General features: G+C 45.8%; 1 protein-coding gene across 3 annotated transcripts in view; it reads left to right on the top strand.

The window, feature by feature from the left end:
- The first annotated feature begins 3,432 nt into the window (after nucleotides 1–3,432).
- TPK1 (thiamin pyrophosphokinase 1) overlaps nucleotides 3,433–27,929 on the top strand; it is a 455,370-nt gene continuing 430,873 nt past the window's right edge. The window contains exons 1-2 of one of the 3 annotated variants that reach the window (XM_075921715.1): nucleotides 3,433–3,738; nucleotides 4,433–4,492. In XM_075921715.1, the coding sequence (XP_075777830.1) occupies nucleotides 4,450–4,492 (43 nt within the window). In that variant the 5' untranslated portion in view covers nucleotides 3,433–3,738; nucleotides 4,433–4,449. Of the gene's footprint in view, nucleotides 3,739–4,429; nucleotides 4,493–27,929 lie in introns of those variants that run through there. The other 2 variants (XM_006124113.4, XM_075921716.1) reach the window with 2 other exon arrangements.

Raw genomic sequence — 27,929 nt, forward strand, 5'->3', positions numbered from 1 at the left:
TGCTGCTGCCCGTGTGCGGCGCTGCACATGAGTGGGGAGGATGCCCGGGCGTGATGTGACATCACGGCCCATGATTTTTCAAGTCCTGGGAGGCCACGTTGCGGGGCCTTGCTGGCCCCAGCCCCGCAACCACAACCGCAATGTGGAAGGCAGAAGGTAGGGAACAGGCTTGTGCGGTGGCGGTGGCGGTGGCGGGAAGTGAAGAGTCTTGGGCTTAGGTGGAGGTGGGGGGCTTGGGCGGAGGGTGAAGGGTGGAAGGAGAAGGGGCTTGGGCAGGGGGAGGGGAAGGCATCAAGAGACAGGTGCAGGAGAGACAAATGCCACGGGCCAAGGGCAGGAGGGGAGGTGTCAGTGGGAGAGGGCACAGGGTGATGCTGGGAGAGGAAAGGCATTGGGGGCTAGAGGAGGTGCTTGGAGGAGGCTTGAAAGAAGGGGTGGGCATGAGAAAGGAGGGGATGGAGCAAGGCATGTGTGAGGGCACAGAGCGGCAGGAGGGGAATGGGGCAGAGAGTGGTGAGGGAGTGGGCATCAGGGAAAAAGAGGGCAAAGGGAGCAGGGGCAGTAAGGGAAGAGGGAGGCACTAGGAGGGTGCAGGGCTAAGGGAAGGTGCAGATGCCAGGGGATTTTGGGGTGAAACAGAAGGGCAGACACCTGCAGGGGAGGGACCAGCACCAGAGGAGAGAGGCAAGTGCCAGCATGCATCTTTCGGAACAGGCAGGTGTTCCGAAAGATGCGGGTGCCATGCAGCTTTCTCGACCGGCCAACGTTGATGTCAGTGAAGTGTCCCTTGTGATCCACGAGGACCTGCAGCACCATGGAGAAATAACTCTTCCTGTTTATGTAGTTTAAGGCACAGGTGTTGGGGGCCAGAATGGGGATATCTATGCCCCCCGCCTCCGCAGTTGGAGAAGCCCGTGGTGACAAAGCCATCCACAATGGTGTCCAGCATGTGATTGATGGCCTTGGCTACCTGCAGGAGCACAATACCAACTGTGGAATTCCCCACACTTGTTCCCGATGTAGCGGTAGCTGTCCAGCGTGGCGAGCTTCCAGAGTTCAATGGTGATACGCTTTTGCATGGGGATGGTGGGTCTTGGGTGTCCTATTGCATGTGGGCAGGGGTGAGCCACTCATAGAGCTTTAGGAAGGTGGCCTTCTGCATGCAGGAGTTCTGGCACTATTGCTGCTCATCCTATAGCTGCATGGACAATGCAGTCCCACCATTTCAAACTGGTCTCCTGCTGCCGCAAGCTGGTTCTCGTCCTGCTGGAGCTGCATGCGGGCAGTTTGGAAGTACTGCACCATAAGGCACAGCAAGAGGTCTGTGAGGCTGGTACTGCTTTGCAGCACACACTGTCCATTTTGTGTCCTGTGAGGAGGAGTAGCCTGTGAGACGCAGCTGTAGAGAGGAGCCCCTGAAAGCACACATCACAACTTGCCTGACCAAGCAGCCACAGGAAGTATTTGCCCTCTGCAAAGTGCTTCCAGAGTCTCTAAGTCTGAGGCAGGCTCCAATCAGTGTGGACACACTATTTTGAAATAATTCTAATTAATTTTGATGCTCCCCGATAGTGGGAACACACTAGTTTGGTTTTGTTATTTCGGGAGTTATTATTTCAATCTTACTTATTATGAAATAATTTCCTAGGGTAGACATGCCCCCAGTGAGAGCCCTTCCACAGACTTCCATGTACTTTAGATCAGGCCCAAAGAGTGTACTAGCCTAAGTAGTCCTATTGGCGTAGGAAGGCTGCTTTATTGGGATAAAGCAGTGAATCTCAACCAGTGGTACGAGTACCTTAAGGGGTACTTGAGAGAAGTCTGGAGGATACAGCAAGACAACTGAAATTTGGAGAAAACTGAATTTTTGTTTTAAGTTGTACAGCGCTTTATTATTTTTGTACTTTTTAGACTCACAAATGTCATTGCCCCCCCCCCCCCGCTACGAATAAGTTGTTTAAACAAATGTGTTGCAATGGTAGAAAAAATGTTGTTTGTCAGAAAACTGTAGGTACTGGGGGTACTTATAATTTTTTTTTAAAAGGGGTACTTTATAAAAAAAAAGGTTAAGAAACACTGGGATAAAGCACTGTATTGGGACTTTAGATACTGGCTCAATTTTTAGCTCAGCCACGCCACTGTCTGACCTTGGGCAGGCCACTTAATCTACCCAGTGTCTCTGATCCCCCACTTTAAAATGAAGGTAGTACTTTCCTGTAGCACAGGAATATTCTGAAGAAAGAAGTCCATTAATGACTGTAACATTCAAATGCTACAGTGATGAGAGCAATGTAAGTACTTAGATTGAAGTCAATGGACCATGCCTTATAGTGTTTGCAGAATCAAACTCAGACAGCTTTTGTCCTGGAGATCTTACAATCTATTACCCAAGAACTGTACTTCCTCAGATCTTAATACTAGGCTTTGAAACTGTTCTTTATGGTCCCCCAGCTTTCTTTAATAAACTTTTTCCCAGTCAAAATATCACTCTGTCCAGACCTAGTCCAAGAAAAATAAAACACTAATGTGCTCTCCCTACATTTTTTCTTAGCAAGTTGCTTTTCGATACACATCTTGTAATCTCTCTCTCTGAAAAAATATAAAACATTCAAACATCAGCAAAAGCTTTTTGTAGTATTTGCAATTCTTTTTCTGTACCCATTTCTTCTGTGTCTTATGGTTTGTTGGTAGCCCTTATGGTGGAAAGCTGATCTGACTTGATTTTACAAGGTGCAGAACTGGGTCATTGCCACACTCTTCAGCATGTTGTTGTGAATGGTTTTGTCCTACACTATTATAAGTGAACCAAGAAAAATCTGAGTTATTTCTGCTATAAAAACACCTCTTTTCCATAACTGTTGTCCTTTTGCTGTCTTTCTTTACAGAATGATTGTAAAGCTTAATATTTTCTCCTGAATGCAGCGGTGAAAGTAACTTAAAAGTTTCTTACAGGTCCTGTCCTATTGCAACCCAGATTCCAGCCAGCTCTTTAAATAGCTCCCTGCTGACTTTTGCCACAGCTGTTCCAGCTCTTGCTGGACCAATGTACCTGCTTCCTTTCCCCTCTGCCTGAAAAATAAGTCTCCCAGGCTACTCCCTTCTGCCCTAAGAAAAAAGAATCAAGCTGGTACCCCAAACCGCCCCCTCCCAAAAAATAACTCACAAGTGGTCTAACAAGCCTCAGGCAGCCAGCCTTGTATGCATCCAAAATACCCAAAGAGAAATGTAACAAAACACTGTGCCCTAGTTGTGGTGCAACAGGACAGAGCATAAATAAAAAGGGCTGCCATCTCTCCTTTTTACAGCTTAGCCAGAAGGCGCAAAAGTCTGGGGGTGGGGGGGTGAGTGCTTGAACTCAGGCATCTAAAATCCACAGCAGAGCAAGGATCTCGCAGGGGCTGGGCACCTTGCAGATCAGCAGGAGAGGAAGGCGCTCAGCCTCTTAGGACACCTGCAGCTGCCCTGCCCTGTCGCCCCCCCTGCACACACGCTGCTCTCGCTGTGCCTGCCTGCAGGGGCTGAGCACGCTCCCACCAGCCGCTCTTCCTGCTGCTCCCGCCGTTCTAAATCGATCGCAGAGCAACGGATCCCCGTCGCAATCGATGCTATCGCGGTTCCTTCCCCTCGTCCCCACCCGTCCGCTGTCTTCGCCTCCGCCCCTGGCCACCTGCACGCGCCCGCCCTCGCGCCAGGCCCCCACCCCCCCTCCCCCCGCCGCAAAAAGGAACGAAGCCTCAGGTACCTGGGCGCGAGGGCCGGTCTCCCAGCTCGCGCCCGTCTCGTGCTTCGTGCGGGTGGGGGGAGGGGAGAGAGCTGCACGGGCAGCTGCTGCAGCTGCTGCTTCCTAGGCTGAAGCCCACGTGCTGAGCAGCCCCCCGGCTATTGCTGCTGTCTCCTCCAAAAGGCTGCTTGTCACTCTTTGCTTCCCGGGGGGGGGACTGGAGAGCTACACATTCCCTCCACCGTGGGGTGCAGGCTCCTAGGGGAGAAAGAGCCCCCCCCCCCCCGTCACTTTTATCAGAACTAAACTTGAAGCTCTCTCCCAGTTTAGTAGCTCAGCAAAGAGGATGCTTCTCAGTCCCTGCCCTCTCTGCGCTGGCTTCTTTAATCTCTGGTGCAGGGTGGCGATATGTCCGTATCAAGGCCAAATTGTGCCTGTGGATCAATCCCCCTCCCCCAACAGAAACGGGCTGGCCTGGCCACGCGTGCTGCAAAGTTACCTGCAAACAAACGCTTTTAAAGCTGTTTGTCTATTGTTTCGAAAAATAAATATTCACGTTGGTGTGCACATTTGCTCTACGCCCAGGCAAACTTGATCTGTGCCTTTGCAGGAATCTGCCAGTAAAATAAGAGGTTTAATTGACATCTGAGGAGGTTGGCCAGAACTTGGACTCTTTTTAACCCGCTTTCTGTGTTTTGTTTTGAAAAGCAGAAAGTTAGTAAGCTGCTATGGAACGTGTGTTTGCTCCGCTGGAATGTCTGCTTCCCACTGGTATTGTACCTCTTCTTACTATTTACATCTTTGTAAAGAGTATTACCCTGCAGATAATTATATGTGGTATGCACAGCATTAAAAATTAGAATCTTGCTTTGATGGACAGCTTAGTTATTATCTCTGATTTTGAAAGGTTAATAATATATGGCCTAAAATATTACCCTCTGCTGCTGGCAGACCGAATCAGATGTTATTGTGATGGGCATCATCCCTTGAGAAGGTAAGGAGGGGGGAACATGGTGGAACTAGGGTACAAAGTTCGATTAGTTTGATTTTGAATTGTTTTAAACAGAGTGGAATTGGTGTGGGCACCTTTGTAGACTTGCTTATTTTGGTTTAAGATTGGCTTATTCAGTTTAACATAAACTTGTTTCTAATTGTTTTAGATCAACTGAAATAAGAGTGTGCACACACAAGGGCATACACTGGATTAATTATAACTATTTAGGGTTGCTTACTTTCTAATAGCTCAAAACCGAATACCCTCGCCCCTTTCCTGAGGCTTCACCCCCTGCTTATTACATTCCCTCTCCCTTAGGCTACGTCTACATTGGTATGATCTTGTGAAAATACTCTAATGCAAGAGATGTGCTTTTTTGCAAGAGCATCTGTGCCAGTGTAGATGCACTCTTGCACAAGAAAGCTCCAATGGTCATTTTAGCCATCGTGCTTTCTTGCGCAAGAAATTCATGTTGCCTGTCTACACTGGCCTCTTGTGCAGGAACAGTTGCACAAGAGGGCTTATTCCTGAGCGGGAGCATCATAGTTCTTGTGATTTCACACATTAGAACGTCAGTGTTCTTGCGCAATAACTCCCCGCCAGTGTAGACAGGCAGCATGTTTTTGCGCAAAAGCATGCCAATGTAGACACAGCCGTAGTGTCTTGCTTTCTCCCACCCTCACTCTCTTTCACTGGGCTGGAACAGAGGGAGTGGCAATTGTGCCCTCCTCCTACCCCCCCCCCCCCACACACAAAGGGTCACATGCACTCACAGTGCTATGGGTGGGGAGGGGTAAGGGGCCAGCATCTGGAGCTCAACTTACCTGGGCCCCATGCTTTGGGGGGACCTGCACGGTCCAGGGAATTAGTGGGGGGAACTGGCACCTGCAGCAGGGGGTCCCCCCCTCACAGGGAGCAGTGGTGGGAAGTGGTGCAACACGGTCCTATCCCATCCCTAGCCAAGAGAAGTGTAGAGTTGGTGCTCAGGGTGGGGATAGTATGTTCTGCTCCCCTCCCTACATGCCAGACCTACTGACCAGTTCCTGAGTGAAGGCGGTGTCAGGACAGGTGGAGACTAGCCTGCCTTATCTCTGCTGCACTGCCACGTGGACTTTTAACAGCCTGTGGGCCTTACTGATCAGAGCCACCAGAGTCCCTTTTTGACAAGGCATTAATCAAAAACCAGATGCTTGGTCATTCTATATCCATTTCACATCACATCTAATAAACTGGTGCAGCTTATCTAAAGCCTCACGTTATGCGTGTATTAGAAAGTTTCGTTGGTTAGTTTAAATATGCTTTTAACTAGTGATGTAAGGGAGTAGTCAACTAGTTGACTACCTGATAAGCATATCGGGTAGTTGAGTTGACTACTTGCTGCCCCCTATGTCAGAGGCAGCAAGGGTGGGGGGAGCGGGAGCCAACTTAAAAGCTGGTTCCTCTCAGCACCATCTCTGCTGGGGGAGGGGGGACAAAGGAGTCAGAAACCTGGCTCCTACTACATTTAAATTGCAGAGCTGCAGCACGGGGAGGAGGGGGGCATGTAGGAAATGCCCTCTCACCCTTATCAACTAATTGAGTAGTCAATGGAAATTCCATTGACTACTTGATTAGCTGATTAACAGCAATTTAACATTCCTCCTTTTAACCCCACTTAGTTAAACCAGTGCTAATTCCTGAGTGGACACTCTTATTTTGGAATATTTCAAATTGATTCCTATGCCATTTGAGCTAAATGGAAATAAGCGAAATGATTTAAACAGTAATAAGAATGTTGACACAGGCATTTGCACTGGTTTAACTGAATTGGTGTAAATACCAGCTCTAGTTTAGTTGGTTTAATTTTCTCATTTAGTGAAGGCCTACACTTGAGGAGAAGCTGGAGATCTTTGGATATTTTATCTAATATCTTAGTGGATATCTTATCTAATATCTTAGTGGGAAATTGTAGGTGAACATCATGCCCAATACACACTTTGAAGCCACAAATGTGTGTCCACCAATTCTGCCAGGTGAATCTCCATTTTGGATTGATTTTCTGTGCTTTATATTGTGTCATATTTTGAAAATACGTTATTAAATACCTTCTTGCCCTGTGTGTGTTTAAGATATCCTTGTTTGTTTGTTTTATGTATTTTACCATCATTGTAGTATCTGAGAGCCCAAGTCATGGTGCAGGACTCCATTGTGCACAGTACCACACGGTTTCTGATCATAGCTGGATTCTGAGAAGTGTTACTATAATATAAATATTAAGTAATACTTTGTAAAAAGAATTCTGGTGCTTTGGTAAAGGGGATTGAATGCTTCATTATAATGCATTGATAGTACTGTTGCTGGGTAGATTTATTTAAGCTACTGTGGGGTGGGAATTGGGTAGGTAATATTGTTACTAGCAAGCAGACATGCAGGAAAATAAGAGTCTATTTATCCTAAAATATTAAAACAAATATTTTTATCTATTATTAATTTAAACTTTTCCCCAACTGTTTTCCAACTGTTTTTTGAATTAATTTTGTCTTAGTATGTTTTAAGTTTTTTTCCTTATTGCACCTATTTGCAGAGTGTTTAAAGTTACTAAAAAGAAAGACTTATATGAACTATTCCTAATAAACAGATACTGGACATCAGAGGGCAGCATGTATTTGGGGCACTGTTGGTTTTGGTTAGAAAGGTAAGTAGTGTTTGAAGAATTAATTGATTGCCTTAAATAATCCAGTTTCTGAGACAGAGGGGCACAGTAAAAATGTAATTAAAACTTAAAAATCCCAGTTTAACTCTATCTATAGCCATACCTTAGATGTGTATCTGCCACCATTTATTTTGTAAAATAGTTGCTGTGCATAGTCAGCTATATTCAGTAGTCAACTTTACATGGTAGTTTAGGGTAACATACACCTGGAAACCATATATACAGTCTTGTCCTCATTAGGGATGTTAAAATTTGATTAATCAACTAATCCAAGTCGATAGAATTTCCATCGACTGTTCAATTAGTTGATAAGAGCTCTTCCGCTTTGAAATGTATCAAGAGCCCACTGGGATGCTGCTATATTTCAAAGGCAAAAGTGCCATGCGGTGTGCTGCCTTTGAAATGTACAAGAGTCCCAGCAGGAACTCTTGTACATTTCAAAGACTGAGCCTGGGACCAGGCAGGGGACTCTTGTACATTTGAAAGGTGGAACTCCGCTTCCCCCTGATCCCTCCCAGAGAGCTGGAGCTGGGGGAACTGGTACCAGAACCCCCCAGCACCCTCTCCTTTTCCCCTCCTTGTTGCCTCTTTCTGATAGAGGCAGCAAGGAGGGGGGAGTGCAACTAGTCAATTAGTAGCTTATATCCCTAGTCCTCACTAGCAAAAGTTGCTTTGGTTTTGAATACTTCCAGTAGTATGGTTCTGTACCAGCGATGGCCAAATTTACTGACCTCAGCTGCATAGAATAATCTTCATAACCTCAAGAGCAAGACATAGTTGTCTGGGACTCAAGGATTCTGCCCTGTGGCCGATGGTAGGGCTTGGGACTTGTGCACCATTGAAGCCCTGAGACCTACCAGTCTGTTAAGAGGGAAAATGGGGAAGAGAGTGCACAATGGGCTCTGGGAGCCACAGTTTTAACTATAAAAGAGCCACATATGGCTTATAATAATTTGCTTAAGATATATTTAGGGACTTCTATAGTGAAACACACTTTGTTTAAAATTGAGAGAGGTGTAGAGTTTAGGAGCAGGATTGAGCCCTAACGAGCTGATTACAAACACCAGGCTGAATATTTTCCTCTCAGAAAAGTGAGACAGCAGTGGGGTTTATTACTGTATCTGACTTGTGGATTGTGAATTTTAATGAGTGATAGGTCCAGGCCAAAGTCCCATATTCTCTCTGGGCATGTATTTTATGACTAAGATTCCTGCTTTGCGTGGCACCCCGGTGCTAAAGTCAAGGACAGCTATAAGTAAATAAAAAATGGAGGTTCTTATTAATTTAATTATGGAAGTGAGTAATATAGTCATCTGAAGAAATGGGTGGTGCCCACGAAAGCTCAGGATACTATATATTTTTGTTAGTCTTTAAAGTGCTAGAGGACCATTGTTGTTTTTTGCTTTTTTTAGTTACACACTAACATGGCTACTCCCTGAGACTTGTAGTCACTAGAGCAGTTTCCCAAACTACGGGCTTTGGGAAAAAAATACTGGGCCTAAGTGTGGCTGCCAGGAGAGGAGTGGGGTGGGCTGGGAGGAGGGGTGTGTGTGTGTTTGGGAAACCGGCCCCCTGGAAGCAGGGTTGGGGGCAGCAGGTGGTCTGGTGGAGATCGGCGGGGGTGGAGAGAGCAGCAGGCGGGTGGGCGGTGGAAGCAGGGCAGGACGGGGAGGGAAGGGCTGGCCAGAGGAGATTGGGAGAAGGATGACTGGAGAACCAGCCTCCGGAAGCAGGGCTGGCCAGGGGCAGCGGGGCTGGCCAGGGGAGATCGGGAGGAGAAGTGGGGGAGAATCAGCCAGCTGGGAAGGGGTCGGGGGGAGCGGTGCTGGTCGGGGGAGGTAGTGGGCGGGGAGAACGGCTGGCGGAAGTAGGGCTGGACAGGGCGGGGGGAGGGGAGGGCTGGACGAGAGAGATGGGGAGGAGGAGGATGGGAGAACCAGCTGCTGGAAGCAGGGCTGGACGGGGGCAGCAGGGCTGGCCACGGGAGATTGGGAGGAGAAGCAGGGGAGAACTGGCCGGCTGCGAGGGGGGAGTGGGGCTGGCCAGGGGAGATCGGTGGGAGGGGGGGGGAAACCAGCCGCCAGAAGCAGGGCTGGATAGGGGCAACAGGGCTGGACGGGAGATGGGGAGGAGAAGCAGGGTGGGGGGGAGTAAATCGGCTGGCGGGAAGCAGGACTGACCCGGGCACATGCAGACCCGGGCACACGAGTGAGTCCAGCCCTGAGGATTCCAGTTTGCGTCCCCTCCCCCGTGCCCCTTCTCGAGTAGTTGCGAAATGCCTGGCTGGTGGACACACTCAGGCAGCGTGAGCACATCCACCAGCCAGGCAGTTCGCAGCTACAGACTGATACACCTAATAATAATAAAACTTTCCTAATTAGAAAATACCGGACTGTCCGGTACAAAACTGGACACCTGGCAACGCTACTCCTCCTTGCACCCTCCCTCCTAGCCAGATACCCCACCCCCAGTCTGCTCCTGCTCCCACCTCCTGGAGTGCCCATGTGGCGCCGGCACCCCAAGCCCTCGCCCAGGCAGGGTGGAGGATGCAGCCGGGTGAAACACTGAAAATTTATTCATTTTTAATTCTTTTTTTATATGCGTTTATGTTTTTGGGCTGCAAAAAACAGTACTGAAAAAAAAAACCGGGTTCCAACTAGAGTAAAAAGTTTCGGAAACCCTGGTCTAGCCAGCTTTCTATCCATCTTACAGTCCATTTATCCAATCCATATTCCCTTAACTTGCTGGCAAGAATATTGTGGGTGACTGTATCAAAAGCTTTGCTAACGCTGGCACTGGGGCTTTGGGAGGACCAGAAACAACTTATCTGAATAGTCATCATTTGATTAATGAATATGCAAATGAATGTTACCAGTCCTCCATAAGCTCGTGAATGGATCTACTGGTTCCCATGTCAAAAAGTTTGGGGACCCCTGCACTAGAGTATTCTTTGCATTAGTTATTTTCATATTAAATAATTTTTTTTTTGTTTCACCCATATTTTTACGTGCAGTGCAGTTGTATGTATTGTAACACTATGAAAGGAAAACCACAGAGAAGCTGGAGGGTTTGATGTGTGGCTGAGGTAGTTGGTGCTTTTGACAACTGTAAAAGTGATGAGAGCGTTTGATTTTTGGCACCCAAGGGAATCATTGAACTTTTTGGCAATGGAAAGAGGATGCCTGCCCACTTTGGGTGGTCAGAAGTAAAGTGGATTTTGAATTTTCATGGCAAGGGTTGAACTCCTACCTCATCACTCCTGTAGCAGATTCCTCCTTTCATGTCCTATAAATAATCACCGCTTATTCAACAGCAATGGGTAAGCTCATCGATATAATTGGATGTTTGTGCTCAATTGATTTGCAATGAAATTAACAATGTCTGTATCATCATTGTTAAAAAGGGTGGTGGCTTTTTACAGTGAAATAACCAACATATGATGGTTATCCCACTGTAAAATCCTAGTATCTAAGCTGGACCTCACCTAATTCCTCTAGGATTTTATAGCAGGATACCTAATGTGTGTTAGTCATCCTATAATGGAAAACACATGTATTTTGGCAATGAAGGCATGGCAAATTATGATGTTTAAAATGTCAGTAGCTAGCATCAGTTCATGCTCTCTTGCAGGGCTGTGCAAGATGTGGCCTCAGGGCCAGATCTGACTTGCCTAACATTTTGATCCAGCCTATGGACTGCATCTGGCTGCTTTCTATTTCTATCTTGCTGCCCATGTCACTGAATTTCCAGGCAGCGGCTCAGGCAGCAGGATTCTATTAAAATGGCTCACAGCTCCCTATTGTGGTGCTTCCCCAGCAGGAACCAGAGCTGTGAGCCCTTTAACCCCAGCAATCCCAGGCAGCTGCCTGGCAACACACATGGTAGCAGTGGAGCTGTGATTCCTCTGCTGTGTTTTTAGTTCAAAGCCTCTGGTCCATACAGCTCTGGGGGGAGGGTAGCCCCGAGCTCTGCCCCTTCCACTCGGGCCTTCTAGGGTGAGGCTGGCCCATGACCACAGACCAAAATTTATTAAGTGGCCCCTGGCAAAAATTAGTGCTCACCTCTGCTCATTACAATGAATGGGTGGGGGAAAGCATTTAATGGCTCTCCAGTGTCTTTGTGAGACTGCCTCTGCAGACAGTATTTCTTTGATTTACATTTGTTTCACATTTGGAAAGTTACATGTGCAACCAGGGGCCTAGACACTCTTTTAAAAACTAAAACTTGATTCTTCAGCCCAGCTACGTGGTGCAGCGTGGAGTGTATACATAGTTGTGCAAGCCTGTTACAGCAAATGCATGGGGCTCTCATCAGATAACACACATTACACTTTGTAAAATCATTTAAAAAGTAGAGAGGTAAAAATGCAGGGGGGAAGGATAGCTCAGTGGTTTGAGCCTTGGCCTTCTGAACACAGAGTTGTGAGTTCAATCCTTGCAGAGGCCATTTAGGGACTTGGGGCAAAAATTTGTCAGGGATGGAACTTGGTCCTTTTGTTAAGGCAGGGGACTGGACTCAATGACCTTTCAAGGTCCCTTCCAGTACTAGGAGATAGGCAATCTCCATTAATTTTTTTTTTTTAATAAATGTATCCATGGAACTGATAAAAGCCATAGCGGTTACATGTGCTGCAGGCTCTGCAGCATAAAGCTTGTTTAAGAGCCCACATCGAAGCCTCCCTGGAGTGGGGCCATCAGGCTCTGCAGCAGGCACCCAAGTCAGCCTGTAACCAGGCCCACCATGGACAGAGGTGAGGTTTACCAGTCAACCTCTTACATCCCTAATAAAAAGCATGTTTTCTTTTTTCAGAAAGACCTTGGACCTTCTATAGTGTGTACCACCCTTGTTTCCCTCCTGTTGTTTTGTTTATAGCCTTTCCCTGCACACTGGTGATCTTTGGTGTTTTGTCCAGATTTCCCTGCGTGGATACTGCAAGGAGACTGGTAATATTAAACTTGAACTACAGTGGACTTTGAGAGTTCCATGCCTTTGTCTCCTTAACGTTGGTGTGCTACTGTGTGCGTCAGACAAGCCTGCACGTGATTAGTACTAGGAATCTTTGGGTGGTAGGGTATGCTAGCTCCACTTACTCAGAAATATTGCTCATATGGAGCAGTGTGTTGTGTGATCTGCAGTGGGTTTCTGTTTGTTTCCATGGGTAATTCTAACTTTACTGTTTTAACTTATCAAAGCCCTTTCGTGTGCAGCTTAAATGTGGAGTTTATTTAGTTTTAAGAAGGCCCCAATACAACTTCTGTCATTTCCTAACTTCTGCCAAACAAGAAGAATGAACAAGAGATGTTTCTTCCATTGCCCAAGTACACCGCCAGAGTAGCTCCCTGGTGACCACTTCCTTATCATCCCTTCTGCAGAAGGAAAGGCACTGTGTAGCAGAGAGTCTTTTTTCCTTGCTTTCCGTATCCTGGCCCAGAAAGTGCTCCATGAAACTATTCCTCACATCACTGTGGGGAGTGTGAGCCATTTGTGGAGGCTGTCTCTTATAACCTGTCCCGTGTTCTTTGTGCATCAGACCCACAGCAGCTTTGGGGTGGTAGTTGAGGCTTGGATTTGGGTTACTTAGAAGAGGATGTATTCTTTGATGGTCTCCTTACCCTTTCATCAACTTGAGCAGGCTTTCAGGTTTTATCAAAATGATTATTTTAAGTAAGTCTTAAAACTTAAGTGTATATGGGCTGCATTGATGTTATAGTTATTTCGCCAGTGTCCAGAATCACGTTGTCTCTAGTTAAATGAGCCAAAGCTGTTTCAGGTTTAAAAGAATATTGCAAAGTAACTGTCTGTAAAGCTGAAATGTCCATTTATTGCAGGTAAGTGTTACCCCTTCCCCCTCCATTTGAAGCTAGTGCTTTGTTCTGTTAAAGCAAGGTCACCTGTAAGTCACAAGCAAGCCACAAGAGAGAACAAATAGTGTTTTACAATATATGGCAGTACCGTTCTTTCTGTACACAGGAACTATAAAGTTCTGCATTGAATTTAAGGGAAAGAGAGCAGGAGGAAGCAGCAGTCAGCAACCTAACTACTGTTCCATCAATCCACAAGATTTAGGGCTGGTCTGAACAACAAAGTTAGGTTGCCGTAAGCCACCTTGCTTCAACCTAGTTGTGCAGGTGTCTGAATTGAATTTATTTCTCAACAATGTAAGTGCCTTGTTATGCTGGCTTGTAACTCCAGCTAACTGAGCAGAGTTGAGCCAAAGTGCACATTACCAAGACTGATGTAGAGCAAGTGTGGATGCTCCATTTTCTTATGTGGACCCTAATAGGCCTTGGGCAACTGTTCTGCAATGGCCAGCACTGGCTGCTCTGGTCTCACTTGTGAATTCCACTGTCTAGGGGTGTAATGGACAGGAGGAGTGCTGACCAGCACCCGGTGACTAAGGGGTTAAGCTCAGGTAGCTAGCAAAGGTGTTGGCCAGGGAGCCAGGAGAACCAACTGAGATAGTGTTGAAATCTGAATTGGATATAGATTTCTTGCGTGCTTTCTCTGTGTGGGAGAGAGAAACCAGGAGTTGAGGGACACAGAACGATTTAAACCCAGGCAGGACTACTATGTCTCCAAGGAATTTGGGGCATGGGAGTGGACTGAGCAAAGAGAAAAGTGAAAGTATATAAGGGCGAAAGTGAATCTAGTTGCGTTCTAGGTAATTTTTCTTTATTTTGTGGTTTGGTTTGAACTGCTTTGTGTGAATCTGTGCCTCCCCTCCCCATTTACCATCAACCACTGTGCCCAGAGACTTTTCTCTGTGTTTTAATTTATTTTGCTTAGTTGCTCTGTAACATTTAGAAACCAAGTATGCCTTAATCACGTTTAATTTTTGTTTTTAAAAATAACATCACTTTTTTAAGGTGACGATTTGATTCTTGTGTCAGCTACTAGAGACTGCAGCTTGTTTTTCTCTTGTATTTCTTTCAAGCTCTTTTGGGGCAAAAGAGCTTGGGGTATTCTTGGGTGTGGGTTCAAGTGTTCACCCCTGGTTTTAGGGATAAAATCACTTGATGGTGGCAGCTTGTTTGTTTATTTCTTAGAGCCGGGAAATTTGTGACTCTGGGTAGTTTTGATAACCAGTGTCCATAGAGGCAAAGTTTTTAAGCTCTCTTGCAGGCCCTCACCTTCTGCACTTGGAGTGCCAGAGTAGGGAACAGCCCTGACAAAGGGTCACAGAAACTGGAAAGCCTCCCACCCCTTTAAAGCCCTGTACATGTTTAATATGCCTTTTTCTTATTATCCAGCTTGGTAAGCTTACTGAAAAGTTCTCTAGTCTTGTATGCAGCTGCCTATGACCATGCTGGCTACATGCTTTCTAGCTTGGGTAGACAGGAAATATGGATTCTCCTGGGCTTGTGGGGAGAAGAAGAGGCCATGTAAGCACAGCTATGAATCAGTCATAAAAACATCAGCATTTTATGAGTAGGTTGCACCGGGAGTGCAGGCGAAGGGATATGACAGGAGTCAGCAGCACTGCTGTGTGAAAGTGAAGTCACTGCAGCAAGTGTATCAGGGAAGCCTATAATGGATCTGGGCCAAGTGTCAGGAAGAGATACCAGCTAGAATCACCACTTCCTGTGAAAAATGGTGCCAAGATTAGGGATATTAAAATGCGTTTCTTTAGGTAAATGTGTAACCACTGGAAGTGTCAGTGGTTAAATGTTAATATGCAGGTGGGACTGCTCCTGCCCCATGTTGCTGCCTCTGTACCAGAGGCAGCAGCGGAAGTAGAGGAATGGAGTTGTCTCTGTGGGAGCTGGTACACGTGGGGAGTTGGCTTGAAAACTGGCTCCCTGAGCGTATCCGCTCCCGCCTGTCCTCCCCCCTCTCTGCTGCCTCTGATACAGAGGCAGCAGTGTGGAAGGGGAGTGGGCTATGTGTGTAACCGTGCACATTAACCAGTGAGCTCAGGCTCATCGGTTAACTATGTATATGAGTACACGTTTGCATCCCTAGCGAAGATTCAGTGGTCTTACGCTATACTCATAGCTTTGTGCAACCAAACAATTCCCTCGTCATTTCCCTCCTTTTTTGGCAGGCCATGCTCACCACTGGTGCTGTGAATGGCACTGGGCACAAGCATTGCAAAGCAGAAGTGTCAATAATCAACTCTTGCCTAAAACGTTAGAACAAAAGAGTTCTGAATATTAACTATCACTTTCCATTGTGACTGTGCAGACAACAGTTTCTTGGTGTGTGTTATCTGCCACTGTGGCCTTGAAGGATTCCCCTTCCCCACCTACTGAACGCCTGAACCAAACAAGAAGGTGAAAGAGGAGAACTCAAGAGGATGTGTTCAATGACATCCTGCAGTCCAGTTCTGCATCAGACCATGATGCAGACCACTTCTAGCGGAGTGCCCCAAGGTTCGGTTCTAGGACCGGTTTTGTTCAATATCTTTATTAATGACCTGGATGAGGGGATGGATTGCACCCTCAGCAAGTTTGCAGATGACACTAAGCTAGGGGGAGAGGTAGATATGCTGGAGGGCAGAGATAGGGTCCAGAGTGACTTAGACAAATTGGAGGATTGGGCCACAAGTAATCTGATGAGGTTCAACAAGGACAAGTGCAGAGTCCTGCACTTGAGACGGAAGATTCCCAAGCATAGTTACAAGCTGGGGGCCAACCAGCTAAGTAGTAGTTCTGCAGAAAAGGACCTGGGGGTTACAGTGGATGAGAAGCTGAATATGAGTCAACAGTGTGCCCTTGTAGCCAAGAAGGCTAATGGCATATTAGGTTGCATTAAGAGGAGCATTGCCAGCAGATCCAGAGATGTCATTATTCCCCTTTATTCGGCATTGGTGAGGCCACATCTGTTCAGTATTGTGTTCAGTTCTGGGCCCGCACTAAAAAAGGATGTGGACGCATTGGAGAGGGTCCAGCGGAGGGCAACCAAAATGATTAGGGGGCTGGAGAATATGACCTATGAGGAGAGGCTGAGGGAGATGGGTCTGTTTAGTCTGCAGAAGCGAAGAGTGAGGGGGGATTTGATAGCAGCCTTCAACTTCCAGAAGGGAGGTTCCAAAGAGGATGGAGAAAGGATGTTCTCAGTAGTGACGGATGGCAGAACAAGGAGCAATGGTCTCAAGCTGTGGTGGGAGAGGTCCAGGTTAGATATTAGGAAAAAAATTTTCACTAGGAGAGTGGTGAAGCACTGGAATGGGTTACCTAGGGAAGTAGTGGAGTCTCCATCCCTAGAGGTGTTTAAGTCCCGGCTTGACAAAGCCCTGTCTGGGTTGATTTAGATGGGATTGGTCCTGCCTAGAGCAGGGGGCTGGACTTGATGACCTTCTGATGTCTGTTCCAGTTCTATGATTCTATGATAAGGGGGTGGTTTGAGAACATGATCTTGGTAACTAATTGACAATTCATTATCAGTGGGAAATAGGTCAGTGGAGAGATGATAGGAGTTACTATAGAGAACTTTCTGGGTGTCTGGCTGGTGAGTCTTGCCCACATGCTCAGGGTTTAGCTGATCGCCATATTTGGGGTCGGGAAGGAATTTTCCTCCAGGGTAGATTGGCAGAGACCCTGGAGGTTTTTCGCCTTCCTCTGTAGCATGAGGCACAGATCACAGCTGCATCTTGGGGCCTTCAAAGTATTTGAAGGCTTCAAAATCTGAGACATAGGTGAGAGGATTATTCTAAGAGGGGTGGGTGAGATTCTGTGGCCTGCACTTTGCAGGGGGTCAGACTAGATGATCATAATGGTCCCTTCTGACCTTAAAGTCTATGAGTCTGAGACCTAGAGGACGAACATTAAACAGTGTTTGGAGACCAAGGAGGAGAAGTAGAGGGAGATGCACCAGGACATAATGAGGGTTTCTTTGGCGGCAAACACAGTTCTTGCACACACTTGTGGACTTGCAGTATCAACAATCATAGGCTTGCCTCCCTCTGCAGTTACTAGAGAACACTGCTACAGCATCTCCCTGTGCACCCCCTCAACCTTCCATCTGGCTTCAAGAGACTACATCCTTAACCCTCCCACACCATACCAGTGAGCATTAAGGAGAATGACAGTTTCACATACGCTGACTTGTGCAAGTCTTGGTAGCTGAATGTGAAGCTAAAATGGACACACCTGTCCTATTGCCTTCATGAATTCTTTTCCGTTAACTTATGAAATTTTTATGCATTTGCTTTTAAATTGCACAGATTTTCCTTTGTGCTGGTTTTGATACTCTATAAAATTCTATTATTAAGAAAATAATTCTTCTTTATTAGTCAACAATTATATGCTGCAGAGTACCTAGCTGTTCTGAAAGCCCCCACTTGTTACTGTACAGTAAGATACAACTCGTACGGTCAGGGACAATGTTATACTCATAAATGTACAGAAAACTATAAAAGCAATAGGTGCACTAACGGTGTTATTGTACATCTAGGAATATAAGTACCACACAATTCTTAACAGGCCCCAAAACAGGGAGAGCGCAGTATTTCACAATGCATTATTGTGGCTCACTCTTAAAGTTCTCTTTCAAATCCTTTGTGAGCTATATAGTTCCATGTTGAATTGTTCTCGGAGCCTTTGTGTCAGGCAAGTATGCAAATACATAGGCTAAGTCTACACTTAAAACATTAAAACGCAGTGCTTTAAAGTGAAAGTATGGCCATGGAAAGAGCTTTCCTTGCACTGTAGGTAAACCACTTCCACAAGGGGAATAGCTGGTAGCCGATTTACTGTACAGCCCACTCCCCTGCCACACTGATGCCTCTGTTATTGCTGCTGTGGGGGGGGGGGGCGCGAGGGTTTTTCAAAAATCAAAAAGGGGGGCACGATGCCAAAAATGTTGGGAACCACTGTTATAGAGGGAGGTTCCTGTCGGTTTCCCTTACTTCTCGCAAGGAGTATAGGCGCCAGCTAGAGTTGCCTCTGTGTTTGATTTATGGGTCTTAACTAGACCTGCTAAATTAAATGATCATGATCTCCAGCATGGCGAGTGAAGGCGTGCCCTCAGATTGTCTTGTTTCATTGCTGTGTAGAATTCTGGACTCTGGGTGCAACTTGAGCTCTGGGACCCTCTTACCTTGCAGGGTCCTAGAGCCTGGGCTACAATACCTCATGTTAGCTGAACCACTGATACAAACTGTATACAGGTTTCAGATAGAAGTAAACAATGAGGTTTGATATCTGAATATGGAAAACAATATAAAAAATTGTTTTCCATATTCAGATATCAAACCTAAATTTTGGCTTCTGTTTGAAACCAACCTGAATGCAATTTGTATGTATTTGTAAATGTGAATCCATCCCAAATAAAGTAGGAGCTGAATATAAAAAAGAAAATGCAATCATTTGTTACACAGGAAGAAACATATTAGGTGACTGGTTCAGGCTTGGAAGTCTTGGGTTCCAAAAATCACTAAGCCTTCTATCTTCCCAGTCCAACTTACACTTGTATTTGTGATCTCTTTTCAGCTTGTATGTGTGAAGACTTGTTTGCCCAGGCTTCATGCAAGTTTTTGGGTAGTAAAACATTGCATTTGATCTCAGTTACGTTTAGAGCAAAACCTAATAGAAATGTAATTCCTGCCCCTATTCACTGAAAAACAAGTACTCTTGGTAATCCTTCTACAGGCTTCCAAATGTAATAAGCTTATTAGGTGTGGATCTAATCACAGGGATATTGCTAACAACATTGTTGATTGACAACTTAATCCAGATTTTTTTTTAATTGCTAGTGAAAATTTATCTCTGTTTAACAACTCAAAGTAACCTATCCAAGAGGATAAACTTCCTTGGCAGTTATGCAAGATGAAGTCCAGTCAAAACAAAACATTAAAAAAAATGTAGTGGCAGATCTCATCCAACACAAAATCAGCAAGAAAGCATTTTACTCTGCATGCAGCCACCTAGCCCTAATGCCATAGATGAGTCTTACTATTCCAAATCCCATGTTCACAGAAGGTCCTATGATCAGTATAGTAAAACTCCATTGGTCCGGCATCCAGTGCTCCGGCACTCCTGATGGTCCAGCACCATCGGGAACCCGGAAGTATTCGGGGAAGCCGGACAATTGGAGCTGCTCGGCGCCTGGCTTCTCCGATTCAGCCGCTGCTGAAACTGACCAGCAGCTGAATCAGGAATGCCGGGGGCAGAGCAGCTGGGGTGCTGGCGGGTTGGTCCCGTAGCGCCGCCCCTCAGGGCTGTGGGACCAACCCAGCAGCACCCCAGCTGCTCTTGGGGATGCCTGGGACAGAGCAGTTGGGGTGTTGCTGGGTTGGTCCTGCAGCGCCGAGGGGCGGCGCTACGGGACCAACCCGCCAGCACCCCAGCTGCTCTGCCTCAGGCGTCCCCGATTCAGCCACTGCTGAAACTGACCAGCGGCTGATTCCGGGAAGCCCGAGGCAGAGCAGCTCCAATTGTCCAGCTGCCCTGAGCACTTCTGGGTTCCCAATGGTGTCGGACCATCAGGAGTGCCAGAGCATTGGATGCCAGACCAATAGAGTTTTACTATACTGACCATAGGACTTTCTGTGAATACTGCAAATTCCAGCTTCCCGGGCTTCCCGGAATCAGCCGCTGCTGAAAGTGACCAGCAGCGGCTGAATCGGGGATGCCTGGGGCAGATCCGGACTATTGCAAGGGGGGCTATGAAGGTTCTGGGGTGGCATCCCCCTAACCCCACCCCAGACCCTCATAGCCCCCCCTTTCTGATAGTCTGGCACCCCCTGAGTCCTAAAGGTGCCAGATTATCGGAAGTTTACTGTGTTGTTTTGGACCAAGGGTCAAACAAATGTTAACATCAAAGAGATCATCTTATACCTCCCCACTGTGTCCTCACATGGCTTGTTCATCTCCACCACAACCCAGACCTAACGCCCACCTTTAGATATCCAAGTCTGATTACTTTGGTCTATTTCTGTAAGTGGAAAATGATGTTTTAAAAACATCTTTTACATGCTGATATGTATATGAATCTATCTGTGAATAGAAGATTTTACACAGACAAGTGATGAATGCAAATAGCGGTGATAATGCATCATTAAGTTTGCATCCTTAAAAACTTAGCAAATTGAAAAGTTCAGTTTTCTTCAGCAACATTCACTCAGCTACATTATAGATAGTACATATAGCATTTTTGAAATGTTATTAAATTTCTTTCTTGCTATATACTCAGTTGCTACTAAGGGGCTCTTGCTATCATTTCCTGGGATTGATTTTTTTTTTAATAGTAGCAGAATTTTCTCAGTAGAGAATACTGCCTTTGTAACTTGTCTTCATGGATTGCCTGCCATAACCTATGTCTGGAACGCATCAAGGTATGATGCAAGGTATGTCTGTCAGGCCACATCCTGTTCCCATTGAAACCCATGGGAATATAGCCAGTATATTCATTCAGTGTGAGCAGAATTTGGGTCTCTTACCTTTTATTTAGTTTTTATTTGCTGACTTTTCTTTGGCTTTTTTTTTGTTTTAGGATGTTCCATTTTTTTAACTCTAATTTTTTTGTGTTGTTTTTTCCACAAAAATTAGATGACAAATACTATTTTTGGCAGCCTTAGTAGAAGTGGAATAATTAAAAATTTGTGTCAGAAGTGCTTAGTTGCATTGTGATAAGAGTTGTATCCATTTCTTTTTTTATAAAAGGGATAAATATTGTTTTAGCAACAGATGTTAATGTTATGAGTCACTGATGGATAATCACAGTATGAAACTTTCTATAGAAAGAGTAAAAGCTTCTCATATTGTAACCACAGTTAATAAACCAATTGTGCAGGATTAAAGCGTTCTCCTTCGGATGGGCACTCCAATCTTTCCTGAGGTTTCTTTGTGTTACCTAATGTCCACACAAAAGGAGAGTTATTCTTCAGCCATAGGTAACTCATGGGAGCACTTGGAAGATGCACCCCTTCACTCTCATGCCCTTGCAGACATTTTAATCGCTAAATGGGGTGCCCCCTCATGCCTCCTCCCGATTCCTATGGGTGGCCCTCTGCACTCCTTCCCCCTGCTGTCATCAGTTGCCTATGCTTTAGGCTCATCTTTTTGAGGCTTTGTGCTTGTTGCATGCAGGTTTTCCTAGGGGTTCTTTGGTGACCCCCCCCCCCCTCCCCAGGCTGCTACAATACAAGCTTCTCCTGGCATAGCTGTGTCAATGAAGGATGTGAAGAGATTTCATCTCTGATCAGCATAAACGTACCAGCAAAAAGCTCCTATTGTAGATGCAGTTATGCTGGCCGTGCAATTATGCTGGCCAAACTCTGCCGTTGCTGGTATACCTTGCATCCATACTAGGGGCTTTGCCAGTATATGCACTGTAAACATAGCCTCAGGAAAAATCAAATGTGTTAAGTAAGCGTTCCCGGGAGACAGGGGTCAAGGGAGCTGCTGCTTATTAAAGACTTGACGTGATATTTTAGCTGAAGTTTCTGCTTTTGTTGACTTGATATTTTAGCTGAAGTTTCTGCCTCTGTTCCTTTTCAATAGTACTTGAGTGTACTTTGTAAATGAGCAAATTAGACGAGGTAAAAAACCTTCACCCTATATTTCTGATTTCTCTTCTGATAGCAAATGAGCAAGCCCCCAAATCTACCACTGCTCATTACAGCGGCGACAATATATTTAATATGGCTGCATTATTTTTGTTGAGAGACCCTTAGTATTTGAATTTACTGACATTTTTGTTGTTAAAATGAATGGCTTCACTTACTACCTCATTAGTCTAGTATAAGCTATTGTAACTGCTTTAAAGCTGGAATAATGAGGCCCAACTCTGTCACCTCATCGTTGACCCAAAGTTTAGATTCAGAAAAAAAGCCAAGCTTTTACTAAACCAGTAGCCACATGATAATAGTTTTCTCTTAGATAGGAAGGGGAAAAATTGCTAATAATTATATAAGCTTTGGTTTGAACTCTTTGAAACTGAAATTGTGTGGCAATGAGAACACCAAAGTGAAACAAACCATAAACAAAAGCAAAGCTGACTTTATTTGTTGTGCAAGTAGAGAGAAATACAAAGTAAATGAAGAACATAAACAAGGTAGAGTGAACTGGAATTTTAAAAATGTCACCTATCTGAGTTTGGTGTAACTGGTTTAGATTTGCAGTTTCCTAGCAAGCCTGATGTCACAATGTCTCCCCTAGATGCTGCTAAAGGACCAAAACATGGCAGAAGCTGCTGCTACACGAATGCCCATATCTTTCATGAACCCTCCATTACTGCCTATGGCACTGCTGAAGTATTTGTCACTTGCCATCTGCTCAGTGTTCCATCCGGACAGGGTAATGCTGAGCTAGCTGTCATCTGGGACTGAAGACTGCTTGATGGTAAATGGGCAGAGACTTAGCTTTATCTGGATTAATAACCATGTCAGTGTATATTGCTCTTTTCCTGATCTTGTTAGCTAGCCTTCAGCAGCAGCGATTCACCAAACTGAACCAACAAGGCAATGTCGTTGGCGTATTTGAGATCTCAAAGCAGAATGGTGTTCAGCTCAAGGTCCAAGGCAGTTGATTTGGATCCCACACGTTTTCTAAAATAAAAGGCTTCCAGGGTCAGTATGTTCATGTCATGAGAGTGTTTATGCTGAAGACATCTGCTTGTGAGAATCTGGTAAATTGTATGTATCCTGTGTGGGTATTTGTATAATATTATTTATTATGCAGTAGTGCTTAGATCAAAACCAAATGTACTGAGATGCTATACAAACACTTAGAAAAATCTTTACTCTGAAGAACTTGCCATCTAAATAGGAAAGTCAGAAGTTGAGAAAAGAGAACAATATCCCCATTTTTACAAATGGAGAATTAATGCAAGGAGAGATCAAGTGACTTGCCCCAAGTCTCACAGGAAGCCTTTGACAGATCTGGGGGTCAAGTGACTTTTAGCCATGTGATCATCTTCTTCTTGACATTTTGAACATGCATGATATATATATATATATATAAAGATACAAAAGTGATTAGTTAAGAGTCCTGTGAATTGTCAGAAGAACTGAATGTATCAATAAGACGTGCACATAGTGCTGAACATACTGCCTGCTATTGCAAAATATCAGAAAACTTCTAAAATGATTTCTGTAGTTTGTATCCTTGTTTATCTATAATTAATATAATTGTGAATTCTGGGAAGCAGAAGAAAAAACCTAATTTATCTCCCAAGGGAAATAGTTATGCTGAACTTGTATAGCCATTATGCCAAACTATTCTGTTTCTCACCCAAATTTACATTTACGGAATGCATTTACAGAAATAAATAGCAGGTCTCATTTTGAGAACAAAACTGGAACTGAATACATGTAAAGGGATCAGAATGCTGACAAAACAACTGAGATCTAAAGTAGTGCAGTCACGCAGTCTACATAATGTAAATGAGAACAGGAGAGAAGAAATGTAAATTTAGGTGGCAAAGTAAAGAGTTGCAATGTTTTGTATGAATGTATGAGCTTTTTAAGATTTGTAGTCTGAATGTTGTTGCCCATGACATTTGTATTACCCTTCTCTGCTCCATTGTGCCACACTATTAAGCCTTTTTCTGTCACCTCATGATCAGAAAGTTGCCTGGGATCTTTTCGTTTCACCACACGTATATTATATGCCTCTACACTTTTATGCATTCAGTATGCACAGGCATCCTGTAGCAGGAACTTTCTATGCAGTCACTGTCCTCTGCACAGCTGACCTGAACTTCCCCTCTGAGTTCCCTTTCCTTCCTGTCTTTGACCTTAAATCAACCCAGTTACTGCCACATTAGGCTAGTGATTGTCACGGCGATGCTCATAATCCTCCAATAAAAAATATTCAGTGGCTCCTGTAGCCTTTTCTGTGCTGCAATAAGTTCAGTGTTCAAGGTGGTACTAATAGCATTCCGTCATCCTTTTCTATTCCCACCCACATGGTTAATCTTTGCAGTAGACTATGTACGTGGTACTCAAAACATTGATTAGAAAAGAATGTAAAATCTAGGAGTCCAATCGTTTGTCCAGTGGGGAAACTTGCAGAAGGCAAGGAAGCGAGAGGAACATTCATGCATGAAGAGGTCTGCAGGATCAAGCCTTACATTATTACATCATTAAGATTAAGAGTATTGAAACTAAGGATGTTAAGAACTAGTCAATTTTCCCCCACCCCACCCCCCTGCCTTGCTGCCTTTATGAGAGTCAGCAAAGGGAAAGGAAGGGTACTCCAAAGTGGCAGCGCCACACAGCAGAGCCAGGGATCAGCTGTGCGGCACTGCTGCTTTGAAATCCCAAGGCGGCATTTCAAAAGGGCAGCCGCGGCACAGGTGATCCCTGGCTCAGCTGTGTGCAGCAGCGCTGTCCCTTTAAAATGCCAAAGTGCTGTGGAGCCCAGGGCCAGCTGGAGACTCCCCAGCTAACCCTGGGTTCCGTGTGGCATTTCCCCAGAACCCACGGTCAGCTGGGGACTCCCCAGCTGGCCCTGGGCTTCATGGCGCTGCCCCTTTGAAATGCCGAGGCAGCATTTCAAAGCAGCAGCCGCCGCACAGCTGATCCCGGGCTCAGCTGTGCGGCGGCTGCCCCTTTGAAACGCCGCCTCCGCATTTCAGAGGGGTAGCCGTGGAGCCTGGGGTCAGCTGGGGAAATGCTCCAGGTTTGTGGGGAAATGCCGCGTGGAACCCGGGGTCTGCTGTGGGGTCCCCAGCTGACCTTGGGCTCCGCACGGCATGCAGAGCAGCACGGAGTCCCTGTTGGAGACTCTTGTACATTTCAAAGAAAGCACCCAGGGGCTGGGAGTCAGCGGGACCTCCTGCTGGCCCCGGGCTGCACGTGATGTTCTGTATTTCTCCTTTGAAATGTACAAGAGCCCCAGTGGAAGTGCCTATCGACTAGTCGAGTAGTCGATGGAAATTCCATTGACTACTTGATTAACCGCAATTTAACATCCTTAATCAAAACGTTTTGACTTGCTTTGTCCAAACATCAATTCTATTAGAACTCGTCACAGAGATAAAATTAAAGCTATGTCAATATACAGAACACTGAGACTGTGTCTGAGGCTCCATTTGATCAAAGTGAAGAATGAGATGTGGGAAGGGATGGGGAGAGGCATCAGATGGCAAAATCTCCTGAGCACTTCACTTCAGCATGGCTGTTACTGATATTGAGCATTTATCTAACAGATTTGCATACATTAGATAGGGTATGTAGAGTAGTGGCTTAGTCTTCCCAAGCTGCTGTACCCCTTTCAGGAGGCTGATTTGTCTTGCGTCTGCTCAAGTTTCACCTCACTTAAAAATTGCTTGCTTACAGAATCAGACATAAAAATACAAAAGTGTCACAGTGTTACTGAAAAATTGCTTACATTCTCATTTTTACCATATCACTATAAAGTAAATCAATTGGACTATAAATATTTTACTTACATTTCAGTGCATAGTATATACAGCAGTATAAACAAGTCATTGTCGAATGAAATTTTAGTTTCTACTGACTTCAGTAGGGCTTTTATATGGCTTTTTAAAAAACTAAGCAAGTATCTAGATGAGTTGATATACCCCCTGGAAAACCTCTGAGTACCCCTGGGCTGCATGTACCTTGGTTGAAAACCACTGAAATCTAGAATAATGAAGCTTTGAGGGAGAGTGTTAGGTAAAGGAGTGCTAGTTCATGGGTTTTAGTGTGTGAATATACTGTTCTTAATGAAACTTTGCATTATAACTAGACTGTCAGCAAAGTTGCTAGAAGCTGACTGCACTTTTCTGGGACATGCTCTAGATCCATAAATGGGACTTTGAACAAACAGAGAAAAAACACCCTTAACAAAACCCTTCTCAAAGTTTACAGTGAGCCTAGTGCATGCTTGCTTGGAGTGTGAAAACTGGGGAAACTCCCATTGACTTCAGTGGAACCAGATGTTACCCTGAGAATTTCCAGTGTGAATGAATATCACCACAACAGTACCATTTATAAAATGATGTGCCACACTAATAAGTGTCAGTGCCTTGATTGACGGTGCTAAGCAGATTGGCCTCTGCTTAACTTAAGGTCATAGTTGGTGGCAGCACATACTAATACTTGAAGGGCAGGTACAATTTATAGGGCCCTATGCGAGTTACTAAGGCAGGTTTCTTTCCCTTCACTCCCCAACCCCCACCTCATGCAGCCTCTGCCAGGTCTCAAGCTTCCTTTATGCTGTCCTGTGGCTTCCCTCACTACCACCCCCTCCAAGATGCGGCTCCTGCTGGGGCTCAGCTTCCCTCTGCCCCTACCCCATCCCAGTGCGATTTCCGCTGAGGTTCAGAGCTGTTCTGGGACCAGGATGGAGCTGTAGAGGCTGAATGCTCCTCTCCACTCTGAGGCTATGTCTACATTGGCAAGATTTTGCACAAATACTTTTAACGCAAGAGTTTTTGCGTTAAAGTATTTGCGCAAGAGCGCGTCTACACTGGCATGTGCTTTTGCGCAACAGCATCCATGCCAGTGTGGATGCTCTCTTGCACAAGAAAGCTCCACTGGCCATTTTAACCATAAGGCTTTCTTGCGCAAGTAATTCATGTTGCCTGTCTACACTTGCCTCTTGCGCAAGAACAGTTGTGCAAGAGGGCTTATTCCTGAGCGGGAGCATCAGAGTCTTTGTGCAAGAAGCACTGATTTCATACATTAGAACGTCAGTGTTCTTGCGCAAGAACTCACAGCCAGAGCAGACAGGCAGCATGTTTTTGCGCAAAAGTGGCTGCTTTTGCGCAAGATCTCACCAGTGTAGACACAGCCCGAGTGTGGCAGGGCTGATAGGAGCACATAGGCAGGGGGAGAAGGCAGCCCTGTTGCTAGTGGCCGAGAGAGCAGCCGGGGGATGCGCCAGCGGGAAGCAGAGCGGGGGAGAGGGAGGTTCGGGGGCTGCCTGGGAGGAAGGGGGAGCGGGAAGCACAGCTGGCGGTGGGGTGGGGCGGTGGCGCTGGCGGGGAGGAAGGGGGGGCGGGAAGCAGAGCTGGCAGGGGGGAGGGTGCAGCAGCACTGCCCGGGGAGATCAGGAAGAGGAACGGGCTAGCAGGAAGCAGAGCTGGGGGTAGGGGAAGGGGGGCTGACCGGGGAAGTTCAGGAGGGGAAGTGAAGGAGAAACGGACGCCTGGGAAAGGGGGGGTGAGCAAATTGGCCGGTGGGGAGCGGGACTTACCTGGGCACTTGCTGTCTGTCCCGCGCAGGCTCCCGGCGATGCACAAGTGAGGAGGTCTCCCCTCCTCCTCACACTCAACTGGTATTTTCTGATTTTTTTTGCCGGACAGAACGTGCAAATATTGGACTGTCCGGTACAATACCGGACACCTGGCAACCCTAGTTATGACCCTATAGTGATTTCCCTAGTAGTGGACAGCAATCAGCATTTCTGCTGACATCAGCTGTGTCTCACCTCCTGTCTGGAAGTGTACTCTTTAAGTAGGCATGGCAAATATATAGTGCTTATATTGGTGCACCTATGCAATTACAGTGCTGCTAGTGCATACACTCTGAGCGGATTGGAGAGAGCAAGGGGCACTACTGGCTATGTCTTTGGAAGAAGCACTGTCAACACTGCTACTTAGGTTGGTGTATCTTATGTTGCTAAGGC

Source organism: Pelodiscus sinensis, chromosome 2 (assembly GCF_049634645.1).
Source record: "Pelodiscus sinensis isolate JC-2024 chromosome 2, ASM4963464v1, whole genome shotgun sequence".
Classification (NCBI taxonomy): Eukaryota; Metazoa; Chordata; order Testudines; family Trionychidae; genus Pelodiscus; species Pelodiscus sinensis.